Raw genomic sequence first — 24,222 nt, forward strand, 5'->3', positions numbered from 1 at the left:
ACCGGCGACTCTGGCCCCCCCCCCTGGAAAGGACTGACCGAACCGGGGCCATAACCCGCAACCATAGCCCAATGTCTTTATTGTCCCACTTGATATTGCGACGAACCGCCTTCCTTTGCCTGAACTGCTCGTCGTATCTGAGCCAATTTTGCCCCCCCCCCCCATAAACCCTATGCGCTTCCCCTATAGCGTGCATATAACAGAAGAGGGCGGAACAATTTTCCGGTGCCTTTTCCCCTATGACGCTCGCCAAAATGGCAAATGCATGCAACCAATTGCCAAAAGTTTGTGGAATCAACCGATAGCAAAGCTTTTCCGCCTCCTCTTTTTTGCTCTCTAAGCGTTTACTCTTATCTAAATTGAATTTTTCAAGGGGGAGAAGGGAAAATATCTCCACATATTCATCCCTCCAAATCTTGTCTCTAACATCCTGCTTCAAATGAGCGCCCAAAGGACCCTCAAAACAAACATATACCTCGTCCTTAGCTTTGTCATCCAACCGCACCCTGTCTACCTCTTTATCCTTAACTGTCTGAATCTAGACGGTTACCCGCGCGTCCCTGGCCAGTGACCCCTCCCCCGAGAGTTGACCACCCCCTACAACGGGCCCAACCACCGGCGGCACCCACGCTAGAACCGGTGAAGAAGCTTGCAACAAACTGCCCTCACAGCGCGCAATAAGTTCCCTCACACAGCCCAACAATTCCTGGACCTCACCCGCAACATCACGCCCCTCTGACAACCCGCTAACACTTATAACCTCTGCAGTCCCACCCCGTGACCCACCCCCTACCCCTGGGTACCTAAATATAGCAAGAAAAGTATATGAAGGGGATATAGACTCACCGGGCTGCGCAGGTGCTGTGTTCCTATCAGCCGGGGCGAAGGATCGCTCCTGACGACCATCCTCATCAACCAATCCGTCTGCTTCATCCATACTGGTCTGGCCTGAATAAGCGTCCTCGGCACGACCACCGTGATCAAACGCAGCGACATCACGGGTCTCCACTGGGCCTTCCAGACCATCCTGCAGGAACCACCAGATCCACAGCAACGCGCCACCCTCTCAGTGAACAAAGGATTGGATGGATTAAAATTCAAGCTGTCTGACCAACAATATAGGCTTTTTTGTGGCATTTTCTCCATTGAGCTTATGTTTCTGTCTCATGCAAATGGAAAAGTCATGTGAATGGAGCCCATACAGTGGCACATGGAGATCCTATGGGTTTGTATTAAAGAGTTGTAGGCATTACACTTGCCGTGGTATAGTGCATCTGTGAGGCACATTATTCTGCACCTTTGTAATACAGAATGTGATGAGTGTGGGTCCACAAATTTTTATGCCACTCATTTGACAGATCTGTAAACTGTTCGTAATAAAGTCGCGTGCATGATATAGAAGACTTAGCTCTTCACACAAGCGTATTTCACTTCCATGTGCTGTCCATTTAAATAACTGACTCCACACTGACCATGGGTCGTGTGTTTGTGGTGTAAAATTCACTCCATGTACTTCTGTTTTTGCGGACCACATCACCCATTAAAGACAATGGGTGCATGAAAAAAACGGACAGCACACAGACAACATCAGTTGCTAAAAAAATGCAGAGAAAAAAAACTTTATGACTACCACTATGGAAGCTTAGTGGCAGCCATATTAGCTGTCACTCAGCTTCCCTAGAAATGGATATAACTGGACAAAGGCTGAAAAGAACTTGAAAGAAGGCGACATCTCGAGATCTTATATTTGATGTTATATCTTCTATAAATATAACCTGCCCTTACCTGCAACTTGGCTACTACAATTGCCCTATACTGTAGGCAGAAAATACAGGTTTGAGAAACCGTGACCAAGGATAAAAAGAGTAATAAATGGGAAGAAATGCGAATTACTAGTTATGACACATATGATAAGAACGACAGGTCCCATGTGTCACATAATTTGCAGTATTCCTCACCTCCATATCATCTGCTGCTGTCTCCTTTCAGACGGCAAACTGTACACTGGGGAAAGCAGCGGTCTATTTTACTTAGGTTGTGCCCCGTCCCGTGCTGCCGTTATGCCAAAAGACTAGTCATTTTAGTCTGCCCTAGCAACTGTTCCTAAACCAGGGGCAAGGGCAGGATTTTTAAAGGGGGGTTTCCAAACGAATACTTTTCAAATCAAGTTATTTTCGACAAAACACCGCCACTACCCTCTGGTTTTTACACTACGAGTATTGGTCTGCACGTATCCACCAGCCGAGCCATTTATGTTGCAAGCTCTAATAAAAAAAAAGGGCTAGGCGATATGTGCTGACCACTACCGGTAGTGTAAAAACCAGCATAGATAGTGCCACACTCAGTGCCCCTTCTAGATGGTGCCCCACACTGTCTCATGTAGATAGTGCCACAGTGACCCCAGTAGATAGTGCCACACACTGCTCCCTGTAGATATTGCCAAACACTGCTTCCTGTAAATAATGCCGCAGTGCCCCTGTGGACAGTGCCACATACAACCACCTGTAGGTAGTGTCGCACACACCACCTGTAGATAGTGCCACACGCACCCCTTGTAGATAGTGCCACACAAACCCTGTAGATAGTGCCACACACAGCCCCCTGTAAATAGTGCCACACACAGCCCCCTGTAAATAGTGCCCCACACCCCACTGTAGATAGTGCTACACACACCTTCTGTTGATAGTGCCACACACACACACACACACACACACACACACACACCCTGTAGATAGTGCCACACAGCCCTCTGTAAATAGTGCCACACACAACCCTCTGTAAATAGTGCCACACACCCCCTGTAGATAGTGCCACACACTACTTCTGTAGATAGTGACGCACATACCCCCTGTAGATAGTCCCTCCCTGTATATAGTGCCACACACCCCACTTTTTAGATAGTGCCACACTCCCACTTGTAGATAGTGACACACAGCACCACCTTGTAGATAGTTCCACACAGCACGACCTTGTAGATAGTTCCACACTCCCACCTTGTAGATAGTGCCACACACTCCCCCTTTATAGATAGTGCCGCACTCCCCCTTGGTGGATAGTGCCACACGGCCCGCCTGTAGATACTGCCACAACCCCCTGTAGTGTCCAGGTGACCCCCAAACAAATTAAAAAAATGTATACTCACCTAGCCTCATTCCCACGAATAACGGAGCTCCATAGTCTCTGCAGTCCCGCAGCCTATGAGACGCCGAGATGGAATCCTTGCGTAGACTGGCGTGATCCAGTGATTTTACCGTGCTGGCATGCGCAGGGATTCTGTCCCAGCGTCATTAGGCTCCAGGACTGAGGAGGCTGTGGGGCTTCGATCTTCACGGGCCTGTAGCGTAATGAATGGCAGAGCAGGAAGTGGTTGGTTTCCTGCTCCACCATAGTAGTCAATTGTACCTGCATTTTGAGGACGCAGATACAATTGAATATGGGGGGGGCGGGGTTTGCAGAGACATTACCTCTGAAAATTCGGAACTGTCCCGGAAACTTTGGGACTGTTGGCAGCTATGGCATTATGACTAAAATAACAATAAATTAAAAACACTTAAATACGTTTATGGGAAAAAAAGAATACAGTAAAAAGAAAATAAAACCACTTTTTTACGTAAAAAGTGGTTTTATTTAGTAAAAATAAAATATACATTTAAAAAAATACACATATATGGTATCGCCACGATTGAAACAATGAAGATAACACATTAATTAAACCGCCAGGTGAACGCCGTACAAAAAAAAATGAAATAAAAGTTAATTAACTTTAATTAAGTCCCATGCACCCCAAAATAGTATCAATGAAAACTACACCTTGTCCTGCAAAAAACAAGCCCATATAGCGCTACATTGACGTAAAAATAATAAAGTTACGGCTCTGCAAATACAAATTTATATTTTTTTTAAAGGGTTTTAGTATCTATACATATTTAGTATCGCCACAATGATACCGACGCATAGAATAAAGGAAACATTTTATTTACGCCGCATAGTGAATGGCGTAAACTTAAACCACGAAAAACAATACTGGAATAGCTGCTTTTTTTTAATTCCCTCGCAAAACAAGTTAATAAAAGTTAGACCCCATGCACACGACCGTATTTTTTCCCTCCCGTAAATACGGGTCCTTTATCACTTGTTTTTAACCAGTATTAACGGACCAGTGCACGTAAATACGGGTCCATTGTTATCCGTATTCCACCCGTATTTACGGACCCGTAAAAAATGGGGGGCTGGAAATGATGTCACAATCATGTCCAAACCCCTTAAAAGGGTCACATGATCGCTCAGACGCCATTTTCTCTGCTTCTCTTTATTCAAAAATTGAAATCCCATGACGTTGTCTAGCAATGCTCCCGTAATTACGGGAGCCCCATAGACTTCTATGGGCCTGCCCGTGCCGTAATTACAGCCTGAAATAGGACATGTTCTATATTTTTGAATGGCCCGGGCACCTTCCCGTACGCAAACGGGAAGGTACCCGTGGACAATAGAAGTCTATGGGCCCGTAATTCCGGGCGTTTTTACGGTCGTGTGCATGGGGCCTTAATAAATATACTATGTGCACCCAAACTGATGCAATTGAAAAATACAACTTGTCCCGCAAAATACAAGCCCTCATACGGCTATGTCGACGGAAAAATAAAAAAGTTAGAAATGCAACTGTGAAAAAACTGAAAATAATGCTTGGTGTTTTAGACCAAAATACGCCTGGTCGTTAAAGGGGTTTTCCCATCAGCGACATTTATGACATATCCACAGTATATGCCATAAATATCAGGTAGATGCGGGTCCCAACTCTCGGACCCGCACCTATCTCTAGAGGTGGGACCCGCATCTATCTGACATTTATGACCTATCCTGTGGATAGGTCATAAATGTCGCTGATGGGAAAATCATGTAGTATACATTGTATTGCGTGCATTTGTTTCTCAAATATACCACCTGCTGGCTGCAAATGAAATAATTTTTCATTACATGAATTGATTACAACCTGATATGAGCTTTAAGGCCTAGTTTACACAGAATAAAGTAGAAAAGAATATCAGATCACTACTGGATCTGCTTGAGCGCAGTACAATTTGTACGGTGCCAACAAAGGAGTAACAATTTCTCAAAAACAAACAGGAAAGGGGAGGGAGGGAAGGAAAAATAGGATTGGGAAGAGGGGTAGGAAAGGGGAGGGGAGGATCAAGACTAAGGAAAATCCCTGGTGCAAACACACACTCGGCTCAGCATTAATATAAAAATATTTAAAAAAAATATTTGCAAAATATTATTTAAAAACAGAAATAACACCATACCATATGTGATCCTGCATCTAAAAAATAATAAAAGGGCATAAACATCACAAGCCTGGCCGGGTGAAATAAGCCTAACTCACGCTACGCCAAGTCACTTATAAAGAATATATTATGCACATAAAATGCTACACATGAATTTATCTGATTACAACTTCAAATAGGTAAGTTGAGCATATGTGTAATCCATGTGAATAACAGAATTAAATAAAGATAGATCCCATATGGCAGCGGGGAATGAAAGGCAATCAGGTATAATACCACGTAAACATGAAAGATATCAGCCGCAGATGTAAAATTAATATTATCACTTATTCAAGGGCACAAATATTGCAAAATTGCCAAAAAAGTGAAAGTGATGGTAAAACCACATTGGGTCCGTAGCTATGTTAACACAATAGCTAAAAGTAAGCCAAATGCAGAACCAACTGCAAATAGTCAATGCATTTTTACAAACAAAGCATTAGTCATTTAGGCCATATACTTATCACCGTATAGCGTGGATTGTAGGTGATGAGCCAATACGTTCAGCTGCCGGTTTTAATCTGTAGGTTGGACCTAGTTTCCGTGTTAAAATCAGCGCCAAAATACTGTGTGAGCTAGAGATGCTTCCGATTTTCTAAGCAACCTTACTGATTATTAGATAAACTGCCATAATCATATGGAAATATGTTTTTTTTTCCTTTATTAGTTTTTGATCTCTATTTCATGTCATTACATTGTAGTGTCCTTGAAATAATCATCTTTTAACAGAGATCAAGCTTTTAAGAAGATGTTTCAGACTAAAGAAATTCTCCAAGATGGCGGTCCAAGATAGTCAAAAGATCAGGAAGCAAAACAGTTAAAGCACAGTGAGAGCTGTCATTGATTAATTCACACATCTGACTAGTGACCTGCTGTGAGTGCACCTACTAAAACAGATGAAAGGAAAAATCTTGACAGGTGAGTATGTGAAATCATCTCACTGCTCCTAGAAAAGAATTAATTGAGAGGAAATCTGGGACACGAAAACAAGATAAAGAAAAAACAGGTCCTTAGAGCAATGAATAGGATACTTACAATCATAGTATTAGTGCTATTGATTAAGGAAAGTCAATTAGACCGGCACAAGCTATAGCTATATAAAGCTTTAAAAATCAGCGGCGTGCCCTGAATTCTGCACGGATTTCAATACCCTGCAGCATTATGCCTACCAAAGTCTGTAGTATGTCTTTATGGTGTGAATAAATATTAAATAAGCTATAGACCTAGATCACAAGCAAGTGAACAAGGATGGTGGTTGTGTACAGGGCCATAGCTATAAGGCCTTATTTACACGAGCGTAGTTCACGTCCGTGATACGCGCGTGAAAATCACGCGCGTCGCGCGGACCTATGTAACTCAATGGGGCTGTTCAGACAGTCCGTGATTTTCACGCAGCGTGTGTCCACTGCGTAAAACTCACGACATGTCCTATACTTGTGCATTTTTCACGCATCACACACCCATTGAAGTCAATGGGTGCATGAAAATCATGCGCGGCACACGGACGCGTGTGATTCGCGCAACAGTGGATCAAGAAATGAAGGAAAAAATAAAACCACCTCCTTCATTTATTTTTCTCAACCTCAAAACCGCGTGTCATAAGGATGGCATATGCGTGAAAATCACGCAGCCACGCACCAATCACTTATGACACACGGAACTGCAATGCGCAAAAAACGCTGCGTTTTTTTGAGCGCGCTAAACGCGTGAAGTACGTGTGAATTTAGTCTGAGGGTATGTTCACACGGCCTATTTTCCGCCGTTTTTGGGGCCGTAAACAGCCGAAAAACTGCAGAAAAATCCGAAGCAGAACGCCTCAAAAGATCTGCCCATTGATTGCAATGGGAAATACGGCGTTCTGTTCCGATGGGCCGTTTTTTTCCGTGGCCGTTTTGAAAAACGGCCGTGTAAAAAAATGGCCGCGAAAAAGAAGTACAGGACACTTCTTGGGACGTTTTTGGAGCTGTTTTTCATAGACTCTATTGAAAAAAGCTCCAAAAACGGCCGTAAAAAACGCTGCGAATATCGCGAGTGGCTTCAAAAACATCTGAAAATCAGGAGCTGTTTTCCCTTGAAAACAGCTCCGTATTTTGAGACGTTTTTGACTCATCGTGTGAACATACCCTAAGGGTTGCAGACGTGGAAATATGGTACCTGAGGTGGCGCTAAAGGTCCATCTGCTACTTGAGAAGACACCAGTATGAACAGTGATTGGCAGGTGGAAGACCCTGTTAAAGATTTTGCACAGGGGCCCAGGAGCCTCAAGTTACACCTCTGGCTGTGCAGTTGAGAACCACATTAACTTTCACACCATTCGTCAAAAAAAAACAATGTGATAGTGGGGCCCGTCAATTTAGCTTTATGAGGCCTCAGGGGCATAGGCTACCTATACTATCTTAGGGGCCCCTCTGCCACATAAGGTTACACCCACACAAAGCAGAGTTTTCTCTGTTGCGGATTTTGCCGTCCACAACATTTTGCGACATTTTCACAACAGAATGGGCATGCTGCAAATTTTAAAATCCATGGCCTGAATTCTACACAGATTTTTCTCACTGCATGTGGATGGGGTTTTAAAAAAAACCCCATCAGAATGTATTGAACTGTAAATTGTTGCAGAATCCACACAGAAAATTGGCATAACACACCCTAAGAATATATCAGTATTATAAATGGCACATGGTTAATGGGGTACCCTGCCCTTTTTTTTTTAAGTCCTATCAAAAAGCCTATAGAAAATACTTTTAACCATACCTAAATGTTGACGAAATCATGGCCCAAAATATATTAGACTGAATTTGTAAGGCTAGATTCACACGAGGTCATGTTTTCAGTACGGAACAGTTGTCCGGCAGCGAGGCAGGGACTTCTAGCATCGTACATAAGTATGATGCTAGGAGCCCGGCTCCCTGCACTGTGTTCGGTCCGGGACTTGCGGCCGAAATACGTCCGTCAATTACGGACATAATGACCTCGTGTGAATCCAGCCTTATAGGTATGTCAACCGATACCACCCCCCCCCCCCCCAGTGAATTGATCCAGATCCAAATCATAGGTTATATCAATATATCGGAGAGAAGTAAGACACACAGATGCTGCTTGTATGCTCAAAAATGCTCCTCTGACATTTATTGATCAAACAATTACAATAATATCTTTCAAAAAGGGTGTAGGCCAATCATTTACAATATGACAATAACTCTGATTCAGCCAATAGCGTACAATGAGAATATTTCATATTGAGGCTATCACAGACATAGAATATATTTCAAATGTAATATTATAATTTTTCATTAGATGCTTACGTCAGACTTAACACCTGCAAATTCTCTTAGACAGGAATACAATACCATAGTTTGCCTTGTTCTCTCCCACCAAAAGTATATTTTTCCCTCCAGATTAGAACAAACTCTTATCTCACTCCCCTCACTCCCTATGTAAGAGCTGTTTCAACTTTGAGGTCACCCTGCATCTCTTACAACAAGCTTCTCATAAGCATCAAGGACACACATAGCTAAGAAATAGCATTAATATACTTGTCTCTAAGGAACCTTGACTTCAATTCAATTCATCCGTAAAAGTGCGGATGAATTGAGGACCCATTCATTTCTATGGGCCCATACACACGAGTGTGGTTTACACGGACCATGTGGGGACTGCAATTGTGGTCCGCAAAAACTCAGGACAAGTAATTTTACGGTCCACAGTTGCGGTCCGGTCCCATTTTAATAAATGCACATCTTTTTTGTCACGGTCCGTGATTGCGGACGGCCCGCGGAAGACACTCCGTGGCCGTCTGTACCATAATCACAGGCCGTGCACACGGCTACGGCCATGTGCATGAGACATTAGGCCCCATGCACACAAACATGTTTTTGCGTCCGCAATTCCTCCAAAAAAGTGAGAATGAATTGCGGACCCATTCATTTCTATGGACCCATACACATGACTGTGGTTAACATGAACTGTGAGGGGGCCGCAATTGTGTATTGCAAAAACTCAGGACAAGTCAATTTACGGTCCGCAATTGCGGTCCGGTCCCATTGAAATAAATGCACACCTTCTGTGCACGGTCCGTGATTGCGGACAGCCCGCAGATGACACTCCATGGCCGTCCGTGCCATAATCATAGGCCGTGTGTATGAGGCCTTAGGCTGGGTTCCCACGTAGCGTAAACGCTGCGGAATTTCCGTAATGTAAATTACAGTAGCAGCAAAGTGGATGAGAGTTAAAAAATCTCATGCCCAAGCTGCGAAAAAAAAAAACGCCGCGTAAGGTCCATGCACACAACCATAATTTTGGTCCAGGATCAAAATACGACTCCATTAATTTCTATGGCCCACGGAAACCCTCCCGTATATTTAGAAAAGTGTGATTCTACCATAGTTGTTTTTTTTATGCCATTCACTGATCAACAAAAAAATAGTTTTTACTTTATAGTATCGGCTGTATTGGTTGTTATTGGGGATACCAACTATGACATTGAAATAAAGTTCCCAGTAAGGGGGGGCATTCTGGGGGCTGAATACTGGTGTCCTTCCCTTCATATATCCTAAATTTGTAGGTATACCCTGATGCACTCTCGCACAGCTTATACATCTTCACGCCATACCTTGCCCTCTTACACGGCAGGTACTGGCGGAATTGAAGCCTCCCTTTAAAATGTACCAAGGACTCATCAATAGAAATACACTTCTCGGGGGTGAATGCTTGGGAAAACCGGGCACTGAAACGGTCTAATAGGGGTCTCCGTTTACTCAAACGGTCAAAACTGGGGTCATCTCGGGGTGGGCACGGCTCATTATCAGTATAATGTAAGAAGCAAAGTATTGCCTCATTTTTTTTTTTTTTAGCTTCCAGTTCAGTTCTGAAGTTGCTTTGAGGGGCCTATATATTAGAAACCCCTATTAAACACCCCATTTTAGAAACTAGACCCCTCAAAGTATTCACAACAGCATTTAGAAAGTTTATTAACCCTTTAGGTGTTTCACAGGAATTTAGAGCAAAGTAGAGGTGAAATTTAATGAATTTAATTTAATTTATTAGGCACCATGTCCGGTTTGAAGAAGTCTTGTGGTGCCAAAACAGTGGAAACCCCCCAAAAGTGACCTTATTTTGAAAACTAGACCATTGTAGTTTTCTTGGGGTGCATGCGACTTTTTGATCAGTTTTTATTCTATTTTTAAGTGGCGTGCTGACTAAAAAACAGCAATTTTACTATTGTTTTTTATTCTTTTTTTCTACAGCGTCACCCTGCGCTATAAATGACATATTCACTTTATTCTGCGTGGCGATACAATTACGGCGATACCATATGTTTATCTTTTTTTTATGTCTTTTGGCATTTGCACAATAAAATACATTTTGTAAAAAATCATTCACTTTTTGTGTTACCTTATTCTAAGAGCCATAACGTTTTATTTTTCCATCAATAAAGCCGTGCGAGGACTTGTTTTTTGCGAAACGAACTGTAGTTTCCATCAGTAACATGTTTAGGTACATGTGACTTTTTGATCTCTTTTTATTCAATTTTTTGGGAGGTTTCTGGTACGGTTTATTATTTTCTTTTATGGCGTTCACCGAATGGGATAAATAACTTTTGTATTTCAGGCCGTTACGGACGCGGCGATACCAATTATGTATAGTTTATTTGTTTATTTATCTATTTTTATTAATAATAAAAGACTGATGAGAGAAAAAGGGGGATTTTTACTTTTATCACTTTTAAAACTTTTATTTTCTTATTTTTACAAATCTTTTTTTTACTTTATTACTTTGTCCCACTAGGGGACTTGAGGGCAGGAGGCCCTGATCGCTATTCTATTACACTGCACTACATGCGTAGTGCAGTGTATTAGAGCTGTCAGCTATTCGCTGACAGCAAGCATAGTGGGTCCTGACTTCCGTCGATGGCATAGCCAGAGTCCATTGTTAGTACTCTGGTTGCCATAGTTACAATCGCCGGCCTCTATCGTGTAGCGGGCCGTCGATTGTGGCTTAACCCCTAAGAAGCCGCGATCAGTATTGAACGCGGCTTCTAAGGGGTTAATCGGCGGGGACCGCCGCGATCGGTCCCTGCACACTGAGCTCATAGTAGGAGTGGAAACCCTAATCCCCGGCCACAGCGTTGCTGAAGCTGTGGCAAGGGATTCCACTCCAGGAGAAGTCCCTGACTTCACTGTCCATATATGGACAGTCACATCAGGGACTTCTCCTGGAGCGGTCCCCTACTCCTGAAGCAGAATTCCCGGCGCTGTGGCCGGTGTTTCCGCTCCAGGAGAAGTACCTGGCTCCACTGTCCATATATGAACAGTGACGTCAGGGACTTCTGAAACAGAATCCCCGGCGCTGTGGCCGGTGATTCCGTTCCAGAAGTCCCTGACGTCACTCTCCATATATGGACACAGTGACGTCAGGGACTTCTGAAGCGCAATCCCCGCCGCTGTGGCCAGTGATTCCGATCCAAGAGTAGGGGACCGCATTTAAGTCAGGCACTTCTCCTGTATTGGTCCCCCACAGTGGCGCTATATACAGGAAGGTAGGGGGGTGCCATCTATGGGAGAGGGGTGTGGTATATAAAAGGGGGCTGTGTAGCACTACCTACAGGGGGCTCAGTAGCACTACCTATGGGGGGGCTGTGTGGCACTACCTACATGGGGGGGGGCTGTGTGGCACTACCTACAGGGGGCTGTGCAGCATTACCTACAGGGGGCTGTGCGGCATTACCTACATGGGGGGGCTGTGTAGCACTACCTACAGGGGGCTCAGTAGCACTACCTATGGGGGGGCTGTGTGGCACTACCTACATGGGGGGGGCTGTGTGGCACTACCTACAGGGGGCTGTGCAGCATTACCTACAGGGGGCTGTGCGGCATTACCTACATGGGGGGGGGGCTGTGTGGCACTACCTACAGGGGGCTGTGCAGCATTACCTACAGGGGGCTGTGCGGCATTACCTACATGGGGGGGCTGTGTGGCACTACCTACAGGGGGCTGTGTTGCACTATTTACAGGGGGCTGTGCAGCATTACCTACAGGGGGATGTGCGGCATTACCTACATGGGGGGCTGTGTGGCACTACCTACAGGGGGCTGTGTGGCACGACCTACAGGGGGGTGTGGCAGTATCTACAGAGGGCAGTTTGTGGCATTATCTACAGAGGGCAGTGTGTGGCATTATCTACAGAGGGAAGAGTGTGGCAAAAAATGTACAAATAAATGCATCAGTTTTTAAAACGGACAGGGAAAAAAAACTATTGCAAAACAGGTGAAAATTGGCCGTTAAAAACGGAAACACGGCCCGGAACGGAAAACGGCCGAGAAAAACGGACGTTTTTATCGGCCGACACTCGGATCCTGTCGTGTGAATAGAGCCTAACAGGGCCCCCAGCTTCCATGTGCCATTTATAATACTGGTGTCTTCCTATGTGACAGAGGTGTCTTTGGACACCCCTAAGGCATCAGGACCCAAGTAGGGCTGCTACCTCTGCACCCCCTATAATTACGCCTCTGGCTCCATTATTTATAATACACTTGCTCCAGAGTACTAGTACTACAGAATAGATGCATAGTATTAGTCATGCGGCTCTTTACTACCACCATGCGGGAGGAGGCCATATTGCCTGCTATTAGTACTATTGCGGTGCGGACATTGCAAACACCTCGGACACAACTACTGTCACGTGTCACTACATAGACTGACAGCGAAATAAGTCCAAAATTGTTCACTCTGCGCCTCCATAACCACTTCCGGAATCTGTACGGAGGCTCTAGAGGCAGAGTGGGCGGGGCCAGCAGTAATTTCTCCACTCGGCTCCTTCCTGCCTTCCTTTCTCTTCCGGTGACGGCGGCACCAGGTATGGCCGCCCTTGTGTGTTATTCTGCCACGATGTATCCGTCTCAATCCTGCTTCGGGTTCTATTTGAGCAGGCGGTTAAGGCCGCGGGGTTGTGAAGGAGACATGTTGGTATCCCGTCATGGTTATATCGTAAGGAGCGGATAGGGCTGAGCGCTACTTGTGGGCCGCAGATCGGTTGTTCGTGCGAAGGTTCGGTCTATGGTCCCGCTCGGTGTAGTAAAGGTGGCGGCTTGTTTGTGGAGTTCTCCGCTCTTCCAGTCTATTGTCCAGTGTGCTCAGGTCTTGTACAGTAATCTATGACGTAAGACTCTTCCTGTGTATACCGGCTTATTGCAGACTCGTCACGTACTTGCAGGTTATATTGTATTATTTGCCTTCCAGGATCATTACGTCTTGTAGTATAGATAGGTGTACGAGTTATAACACCGATGAGCTAGGCCAGAACTGTCAGTAGTTCATAGCGATCTTCTGCACGACATGTTTGTTGTATCTGATTCTAAAGTGTTAAGTATGGGCTGTCCAGAATCCGGGGTGTTACCAAACAATTGTTGGATCCTATAGAATAAAACAACTCTAACGTTTTGTATTTGAGTTCTTCATCTTGTCCCTGCTGCCAGTATCCATATCCAGTGTTATGACTGGACTTGGTGACATTTGTCTGTTTTGTATTCTGGTGGCTGAAAACAGAGTTAGGGGCCGTAGAAACTTTGTCTTCTATTTTCTGCCAGTTCCTGGGATCGTTTTAAAGTGCCCTGAATCTTTGCCCCTTAAAACTGAAAGATACCTGCGTGACCGATCTGATCTATTCAGACACTTATATACTAATGTTGTTGTGGGTGTTTAGCAGCAGAAAATGGAGCAATATGGCGCGTGTGTATTTATGTACTTTCATTTGGTTGTAAAGGGATTGAGGCATGAGCCCTGTTTTACTTGTGGTTACAGCACTGCTATTTTAGGGATAAGAGAAACCTATCAGCAATGCTTGACCTGATCTTTATTCCTCTAGATATAAAGAATGGTTCAGCGCCTGACATACCGTCGTAGGCTGTCCTACAACACCACCTCCAACAAGACCCGACTGTAAGTAGCTTTATATGGTACTCTGTAATGTAAGACGTTGTGTACGGAGGACTTTATAAGTTGTGTTTTGTTTCTAGGTCTCGAACACCAGGAAACAGAATTGTTTACCTGTACACCAAGAAAGTTGGCAAAGCCCCTAAATCGGCATGTGGCATCTGCCCTGGAAGACTTCGTGGTGTAAGTGTTCCTTATGTATTTAAAGAGTAACTGAATTATCGCACAACTTTTGATACGTCATAGAGACTTATCAGATGTTTTGATTGATGAGGGTCTGGGCACACGGGATGCATTGATTTCAATGGGGCCGTTCACACATGCATGTTTTTTCACACCGCGAGAGTCCGCTGCGTAAAACTCACTGCATGAAGTCAATGCGTGCGTGAAAACCATCCACCGCACACGGATGCACGCTCGTGTGAATTCGGCCTTAGCTGAATGAGCATGTGACATCACTCACCATAGAGATGAATGGGAGCATCAGAAAAGCAGGACACTCACTGGTTCCAATACCCCCCCCCCCCCCCCTGGGGCTGGACTGGGGCTTAAGAATGTAATAAATGTAACATGTTTTCTTGTATCGTTTCAGATCCGAGCAGTTAGACCTAAAGTGCTCATGAGGCTCTCAAAGACCAAAAAACATGTCAGCAGAGCATATGGTGGTTCTATGTGCGCAAAATGTGTTCGGGACAGGTAAGGGTGTCTTTACGTTATCCAGTCAGATTTTGGAGTTCCCTTTGTAAAAAAAAATAACATTTAAATACGTGTGTGTGTGTGTGTGTGTGTGTGTGTATATATATATATATTGCACTGAATTTCTGTGTGTGTTTTTGTTTTTTCTGGTTACCCCTACATCAGGGGGGGAAATGCTTGTAAAAATACACCTCTCACCATATGGTCTTAAAGATGCCAGATGTATTAGTAGCATTATTCACAAGGGGAGCCAGAAGCAGTCTCCTCTTTATCTTGTTAAAATCTTCTTGAACTGTTCCATAAAAATTTGCAGGCGTTTTGCTTCAGAGATTTGCATTTTGTGTATAATGTATGCCGGCACCCAGTCCGTATTCCACATATCCATTACCTGTGTGCGGCTTTGTTGTGTGCATGAGTCCTTACTGGTTTGGAGGTCTCTGGCTAACAAATTATCTGCGCTTCCCATATATATTTTCACTAGTATAGAAAACCTGTTACGGGGGATTGCTAGCAAAAGGAATGCAGTGCTCTGTTAATATATACAAATGCTCCCTATAGCTGCCCCCACACAGTATAATGCTCCCTACACAGCGTAATGCTCCCCATAGCTGCCCCCCACACAGCGTAATGCTCCCTACACAGCGTAATGCTCCCCATAGCTGCCCCCCACACAGCGTAATGCCCCCTCCCACCGTATGATTCCCCCATGTGTACGGACCAAATAGGAAAATAACATACATACTTGCCTATCCCCATTCCCCCGCCGGATGGAGGATCCTTTGCCTCCTCTGCACTGTGCTCAGTGTGCTGTGAGTGGCTCGGCAAAGGCAGGTGCGTTGTAGTGACATCATCGCGCCTGTCTGCACCGAGTCACTCACATCGCACAGACCGGAGGAGAAGGATCCTCCATCCAGCGGGGGAACGGGGATAGTTAAGTATGTATGTTATTATTTTTTCTATTTGGTCTGTACATATGGGCGCATTATCCTGTGTATGGGAGGGAGATGGGGCATTATACTGTGTATGGGAGGGAGATGGGGGCATTGTAGCTACGCCACTAATCACTCACATCTCCTTCCTCAGTCTTCTGGCTGTGGGTGGAGCTAACTGGCGGTTGGGCTGTGGGCGGACCTCTGAGCTTCAGATGCCACGTTCTTCTCGGTTATATAATGGATTAATAAAATCACTGCTGCAAGTAGCAGCAGTCTGGAGTCACTATACTTCTGATGTAATATTTAATACTTCTGATGTCATATTTAACCCCTTCCCGACATTTGTCATACGTATACCACATGGAAAGCCAGTGCTTCCTGCAAAATGTCATATACTTACGACAAATGTATTGCACCGGCTCAGAAGCGGAGTCTGTGCCAAAAGCGGAGTCAGTGCCATCATCCCCAGATGTCAGCTGTATCTGACCTGCTGTAACGGCGGGGACCGAAGTTGGCTTTGATCCCTGCCATTAACCCCTTAAATGCATCCATCAAAAGTGATCGCTACCTTTAAGGTGTTTGCAGCTCATAGACACCACAGCAATTAAATCGCCGGGGTGTCAGTGGCTGCAATGGCAACCAGTGGTCTAATACTCGCCTCCCGGTGTGCCTGGCACGGAAAACTTCCAGCCCAGGGGCGGGGCCTCAAGGGCTACCGTAGCCGCCGGCAAGATGGCGCCGGCCCAGGAACTGAGCCGGCGTCATCAGCGGTGGATATCAGCTGTAAGTTACAGCCGACACCTCCTTTTAACGGCAGGAACCGGAGCGAACTCCGATCCCTGCCATTAACCCCTCAGATGCAGCGATCGCTGCATCTTTGTGGTTGCTAGCAGACTGCTATTATGACACCAGGAGACCTAACGATTAGGCCCCGCTAGGTAGTGCAATGTATTAGAAAAAAAAATCTGACAGTTGGACATTCAAGTCCCCTCGTGGGACTAAAAAATATAAAAGTTTTAAGTAATAAAATAAAACACAATCTCCCTTTTTCCCTTATCAAGTCCTTTATTATTGAAAAAAATAAATAAATCATACATATTTGTTATCGCCACGACCGTAATGGCCTAAACTATAAAAATATTATGTTATTTATAACACACGGTGAACGGCGTAAAAAATAATGCCAGAAGTTCTGTTTTTTGGACACTTTGCCCTACAAAAATGTAAATCGAAAGTGATCAAAAAGATGCATGTATCCAAAAATGGTGCCTATAAAAACTATAACTCGTCTTGCAAAAAACAAGCCCTCATACAGCTCCATCAACGAAAAAATTAGTTATGGTTCTCACAACATGGCGACAGAAAAATACATTCTTTTTACAAAAGTAACTTTGTTGTGCAAAAAGTTGTAAAACATAAAAAAGTGCCATAAATTAGGTATCGCCGGAATCGTACTGACTCGCAGAATAAAGGTAAAATGTAATTTATAACGCATGGTGAACGCTGTATAAAAAAAAAACCCTAAAAAACTATGCCAGAATTGCTGTTTTTTTGGTCACCTTGCCTCCCAAAAAATAGGATAAAAGGTGATCAAGAAGTCGCATGTACCCCAAAATGGTACCAATAATAACTACAGCTCGTCCCGAAAAAAAATAGCCTTCATACCACTACATCTATGAAAAAGTTAAATTAGTTAAAGAGGCTCTGTCACCACATTATAAGTGCCCTGTCTCCTATATAAGGAGATCGGCGCTGTAATGTAGGTGACAGTAATGCTTTTTATTTAAAAAAACGATCTATTTTCACAACGTTACGAGCGATTTTGGTTTATGCTAATGAGTTGCTTAATGCCCAAGTGGGCGTATTTTTACTTTCGACCAAGTGGGCGTTGTACAGAGGAGTGTTTCAAGAGGCGATTTATCGGGGCCCTAAAATTAGGGAACCAGGAAGGGGGGGCCCAAACCTATCTACTAGAAGCAAGGGTGCCCGTATTATACCAGGACAACACTTTCCCAGCAAAATTACCCAAACTACAAAGGTGCGGAGTGTGGACCAAAAGGACACCATTTATCAGTGCGACACCGGCCTGTGCAGAAAGGATAGCTCCACAGCGTAACACACATCTATGGATTATTTTATTGTTGACCCCCATTATTATACCACCTGACTATGCCCCTGATGTATTCTGCCCAGCTTACATATGTCCCACATTATAAACTGAAACACCAGTAATACTCAAACAAATCTACTACCAAGCAAAATCTACGCTTCAAAAGCCAAATGCCACTCCCACCCATCTGAGCCCTACATCGTGCCCAAACAGCAGTTTACTTCCACATATATGGCACCGCCATACCCGGGAGAACCCTTTTTTAGGGTGTCTACAGTGGCATAACCTGGGCACGACATACTTGCCACTGAATTGGCAATTCTGGGGAAAAATTTAAATTTTTACTTTGCACCATACGCAGCACATTTATTTATGGAAAAGACCTGTGGGGTGAAAATGCTCACTACACCCCTTAAAGAGGCTCTGTCACCAGATTTTGCAACCCCTATCTGCTATTGCAGCAGATAGGCGCTGCAATGTAGATTACAGTAACGTTTCTATTTTTAAAAAACGAGCATTTTTGGCCAAGTTATGACCATTTTTGTAGTTATGCAAATGAGGCTTGCAAAAGTCCAAGTGGGTGTGTTTAAAAGTAAAAGTCCAAGTGGGCGTGTATTATGTGCGTACATCGGGGCGTTTTTAATACTTTTACTAGCTGGGCGCTCTGATGAGAAGTATCATCCACTTCTCTTCAGAACGCCCAGCTTCTGGCAGTGCAGACACAGCGTGTTCTCGAGAGATCACGCTGTGACGTCACTCACAGGTCCTGCATCGTGTCAGACGAGCGAGGACACCGGCACCAGAGGCTACAGTTGATTCTGCAGCAGCATCAGCGTTTGCAGGTAAGTAGCTACATCGACTTACCTGCTAACGCCGATGCTGCTGCAGAATCAACTGAAGCCTCTGGTGCCGTTGTCCTCGCTCGTCTGACACGATGCAGGACCTGTGAGTGACGTCACAGCGTGATCTGGCAGAAGCTGGGCGTTCTGAAGAGAAGTGGATGATACTTCTCATCAGAGCGCCCAGCTAGTAAAAGTATTAAAAACGCCCCGATGTACGCACCTAATACACACCCACTTGGACTTTTGCAAGCCTCATTTGCATAACTACAAAAATGGTCATAACTTGGCCAAAAATGCTCGTTTTTTAAAAATAAAAACGTTACTGTAATCTACATTGCAGCGCCGATCTGCTGCAATAGCAGATAGGGGTTGCAAAATCTGGTGACAGAGCCTCTTTAAAAAATGCCTTGAGGGGTGTAGTTTCTAAAATGGGGTCATTTCTAGGGGTTTCTTTTTATTATTACCCATCTGAGCCTCTGCAATTATGAACCAATTCTGTGTAAATCGCCAAATTAGGCCTCCATTTCGCATGGTATTCTCTCACTCCTGAGCCCTGTCAAATGTTCAGGCAAAAGATTAGGGCCCCATGTAGGGTAATTCTAAAACCAGGAAACACAGCATAATAATTAGAGACCTGTCTTCACCCTGCAATATCGAGTGCACACTAATTTATGCAAAACACCTGCAGGGTTAACATGCTCACTACACCCCTAGGTGAATACCTTGAGGGGTGTAGTTTCCAAAATGGGGGACACTTTTGGGGGGTTTCCACTGTTTTGGTCCCACAGGGATTTTGCAAATGCTACATAGCGACCAGAAATCAATCCAGCAAAATCTGTACTCCGAAAGCCAAATGGCACTCCTTCCCTTCTGAGCCCTGCCGTGTGCCCAAAAATGAGTTTAGAAGCACATATGGGGTATTGCCATATTCGGGAGAAATTGCTTAACAAATGTTCGGGTTCTTTTTCTGCTTTTATTTTTTGAGGAAATGAAAAATGTTGCGCTAAAGCTACGTCTTGGGAAAAAAAAATTAATTTTATTTTCACTGCCCAATTCAAATAAAACCTATGAAACACCTGTGGGGTCAAAATGCTCGCTACACCCCTAGATTAATTCCTCAAAGGGAGTTTCCACTGTACTGGTACTTTAGGGGTTTTGCAAAAGCGACATGGTGTCAAGAAATCAATCCAGCAAAATCTGTGCTCCAAATGCCGCTTCTCTTCTGAGCCCTGCCGTGTGCCCAAACAGCAGTTTATGACCACATATGGGGTATTGCTGTACTCGGGAGAAGTTGCTTTACAAATGTTGGGTTCTTTTTTTCCTTTATTTGTTGAGATAATGAAAAAGTTTGAGCTAAAGCTACGTCTTATTGAAGAAAAATTCTAATAAATTCTATGAAACACCTGTGGGGTCAAAATGCTCACTACACCCCTAGATGAATTCCTCAAGGGGTGTAGTTTCCTAAATGGAGTCACTTTTTGGGCGTTTTCCCTGTTTTGGTCCCTTAGGGGCTTTGCCAATCTGACCTGGCCTCTGCAAACCATTCCTGCTAAATTTGAGCTCCAAAAGCCAAATGGCGCTCTTTTCCTTTGAAGCTCTGCCGTGTGTCCAAACAGCCATTTATGACGACATATGGGGTATTGTTTTACTCGGGAGAAATTGCTTTACAAATGTTGCAGTGCTTTTTCTCCTTTTAGTCCTTGTGGAAGTGAGTAAAAATTAGCTAAACCTACATTTTCTTTGAAAGAATGTAGATTTCCATTTTCACGGTCTAATTCCAATAATTTCTGCAATAAACCTGTGGGGTCAAAATGCTCACTATAGCCCTAGATCATTTCCTTGAGGTGTGTAGTTTCCCAAATGGGGTCACTTTTGGGGGATTTCCACTGTTTTGGCACCGCAAGAGCCCTTCAAACCTGACAAGGTGCCTAAAATATATTCTAATAAAAAGAAGGCCCCAAAATCCTCTAGGTGATCCTTTGCTTCTGAGGCCGGTGCTTTAGTCCAGTAGCACGCTACGGCCTCATGTGGGATATTTCCTAAATCTGCAGAACCTGGGCAACAAATATTGAGTTGCGTTTCTTTTGTAAAACTTTCTGTTACAAAAAAAAATTGATTAAAAATGATTTTCTGTGGGGGGGGGGGCGTGGCTGACTTCCGCCGCGAGCAGTCGCATGCTGTGAGAGCTCCGTCCCGGCTCCGGTGTTTCTGCATTAATCCTGCTGTAAAACTTCCCGCAAAAACTTCTTGAACGTGGGGCAATCGCAGGCACAGTAGAGGAGAGCTCAAAATGAGCAAGACACGCAATTCGGCGGCCGCGGACCGCCTTAAAGAGTTCGCCAGAGCAAGTAGCCATCATGGCGCCGTTACTCCTGGACAGCAGCATGACGAGGCGGACCCTCAGGGAGATGAGGATCCGGAACCATCACTGAAACAAGTCACAGCACAGCTCCTGACTGCTATACGTGAGTCTACTACTTCTCTTACTGGGAAAATAGATGAGGTTAAGGTGGACCTTGGATTGATGCGTCAGGATCTCCAGAAGCTAAGAGACCGGGTTCGTGATACCGAAACTCGGATCTCGCAAATAGAGGATGATTCTGCTCCTGTGGCGCGGCAAATCGGGGCCTTGGAAAGGGCTGCAGAAGCATGGGCGCAAAGATCGGATGATCTTGAGAATAGGATGCGCAGGAATAATCTTCGTATCCTGGGCCTGCCAGAGCGTGCTGAAGGCAGAGATCCAGGGACATTTATGGAGCAATGGCTCAAAGATACGCTGCCTGATGCTACACTGTCTGCGGCCTATGCGGTTGAACGAGCACATCGCGTTCCCGCCAGACCACCACCGCCAGGGGCCATGCCTAGGCCTATGTTGGTTCGCTTACTCAGCAGCAAAGATAGAGACGCCATTTTGAGAGCTGCGCGCCAAAAAGGCCAGATCACACACAACGCCGCTACGGTCACGATTTTTCCAGATTTCTCTGCAGCACTCCAGAAAGCTCGAGCTACATTTGTCGGCATTAAACGACGGTTGAGAGATCTTCAGATTCAATACTCCATGGTCTTCCCAGCACGGCTCAGAGTTGTACATCATGATAAATCTATCTTTTTCAATACTCCGGGAGAGGCTGACGAATGGCTGAACAGCCGAAATAACCTAGGCCCCAGACCATGATTGTGGTTTTACTATCCGACACCTAGAATCGTGGACACGGAGACTCTGGGACTTTTGTGGAGCTGAGGACTGCTCCGGGAACTTTTATTATCCTCTTCTCTTGACGTTGATCCAGGTTGCTGCGTTGTGGTATAATATATGCATATCTGATACGTTTTCATTGAATGTATGCTCTCTCTAACCACTGTATTTTACTTTTGCTTATATTGTTGATATTGGATTGGGATTGTCCATGAATGGGTTGCTAGACCGATCTGAGGCGACTAGATACTCCATATTATTGCGGGTTCTAATGTGACGGGTTGTATACCTGTCTTATGTGGGTTGGAGACGCTGGAGGAGGGAAGTTGGAGTAATAGTCTGTGTGGAGTTTCCAGTCTCACACAGGCTACCCCCGTGATTCAGAAGGGATATATTCCCCTAGTTCGGAAGATTTTCTTGATAGGGCGACTGAGTTCACCCTCCTACTATTGTTGTTTTGTTAAATCTTCTACTTTTGTATTTTAAGGATCGTTCATTTAGCGGTGCATGATGTTTCTAAGTGTTATGTCTTGGAATGTGCGGGGACTGGGAGAGCCACGTAAACGCAATCAAATCTTCTCACAGATCAGGGCAAGAGGCCCGCAAATAATATGTTTGCAAGAAACGCACTTAATGTCAGACACTATTAAATTTATGAGGAAGCCATGGATACAATGGTCAGCTCACTCCACGCACTCCTCATATTCCAGGGGGGTCTCCTTGTTAATTCACAAGTCCCTAAGGTGGGAGCCAGGAGTTATGCAAAAAGACCCAGATGGGAGATATATTTTTGTACATGCCTGGATAGAGAGTCATCCTTTTGTCATACTGGGTATTTATATTCCCCCGACACAATCCCTAGCGGTACTATATGAGGCAGCCAAATTTGCATCAGAGTATCCCCAAGCTACGGTCCTCTGCATGGGAGACTATAATACTGTAGCAAATCCTACATTGGACAGATTTCGTCCGGATGTGGGGACAGATCCCCCCGGTATAGCTAGACCCCCTTCTTTATTGCTATTTCTGGAAGAGGTGGGATGGCATGATCTATGGAGGTATATGTGGCCGGATGTTCTAGAATATACTTGTTATACCCCGGGGAGAAATGCATTGTCCCGGATTGACTACATTTGCGGTAATGTACGAGCATGTTCGATGCTCTCATCTGTAGAACATTTACCCCGGGTGTTTTCTGACCACTCCCCTATGATGGTTAAATTGGTCACGTCCCAGAGAAGGAGCCATATCTGTAGGAAAATACATCCATTTTGGTTAACTCAATTTACCCAGCAGGATCGCATTCCCGATCAAATTCATATTTACACACAGGGCAACGGAAATGGTACAAATCACTCAGCTTACTGGGATGCATTAAAAGCCTATTTGAGGGGCTGTCTCCAGTCCTCCATTTCTTATATTAAAAAGGAATCGGTTAAAAGGGAACAGGAACTAGCTAACTTCTGCAAGGTACTAGAGGCCACTTATGTCTCGGACCCATCGGAGAACAATAGGGTCAGCTGGTTAAAAGCGGGAAGACAATATTTGCTGTATTTGACGGAAAAAAGCAAGCGTAAAATGTTCTTTGCAAACCAGAAGTATTTTGAACAGGGAAACCAATCCAGCAGCCTGTTAGCACACCTCATCCATCAGAATACTTCCTCCCCAGCTATCTTGAAAATTAGAAGCCCTAATGGGGTTATTCTCACTGCTACGTCAGATATACTTTCTGCATTTTCTGATTTTTACAAAGACTTATATGTCTCTAGAACTACGGAAACGGCAGAAGAGTTGCAGGTATATTGTGAATCTGTCCCCTGCCCCTCTATAACTAATGAACAGAGTCTCCTACTTGATAGTATGATCACGATAGAAGAGCTGAATGAGGCAGTGACTGATATGTCTAAGGGGAAAGCCTCGGGACCGGATGGAATACCTTTAGAAGTTTATTTGAAATACCAAGAGCAGTTACTCCCAGAACTCCTTCAGACCTACCATAAATCCTTGTTAGCGGGGTCCCTGCCCGACTCCTTCTATGAAGCCACAGTAGTGGTGATACTTAAACCAGATAAAGATCCCTTGGACTGTTCTTCCTATCGGCCTATAGCATTACTTAACGTAGATTATAAAATTTTAACTAAGGTATTGGCAAATAGACTTAATGGTATTATGCCCTCTATTATCCATCCTGATC

General features: G+C 44.5%; 1 protein-coding gene across 2 annotated transcripts in view; it reads left to right on the plus strand.

The window, feature by feature from the left end:
- The first annotated feature begins 615 nt into the window (after positions 1 to 615).
- Positions 616 to 24,222, plus strand: part of RPL34 (ribosomal protein L34) — a 29,965-nt gene continuing 6,358 nt past the window's right edge. Inside the window, exons 1-4 of one of the 2 annotated variants that reach the window (XM_075860515.1) lie at positions 616 to 626; positions 14,183 to 14,258; positions 14,336 to 14,435; positions 14,845 to 14,948. In XM_075860515.1, the coding sequence (XP_075716630.1) occupies positions 14,194 to 14,258; positions 14,336 to 14,435; positions 14,845 to 14,948 (269 nt within the window). In that variant the 5' untranslated portion in view covers positions 616 to 626; positions 14,183 to 14,193. Of the gene's footprint in view, positions 627 to 13,138; positions 13,177 to 14,182; positions 14,259 to 14,335; positions 14,436 to 14,844; positions 14,949 to 24,222 lie in introns of those variants that run through there. The other variant, XM_075860514.1, reaches the window with a different exon arrangement.

This window comes from Rhinoderma darwinii, chromosome 1, assembly GCF_050947455.1.
Source record: "Rhinoderma darwinii isolate aRhiDar2 chromosome 1, aRhiDar2.hap1, whole genome shotgun sequence".
Classification (NCBI taxonomy): Eukaryota; Metazoa; Chordata; class Amphibia; order Anura; family Rhinodermatidae; genus Rhinoderma; species Rhinoderma darwinii.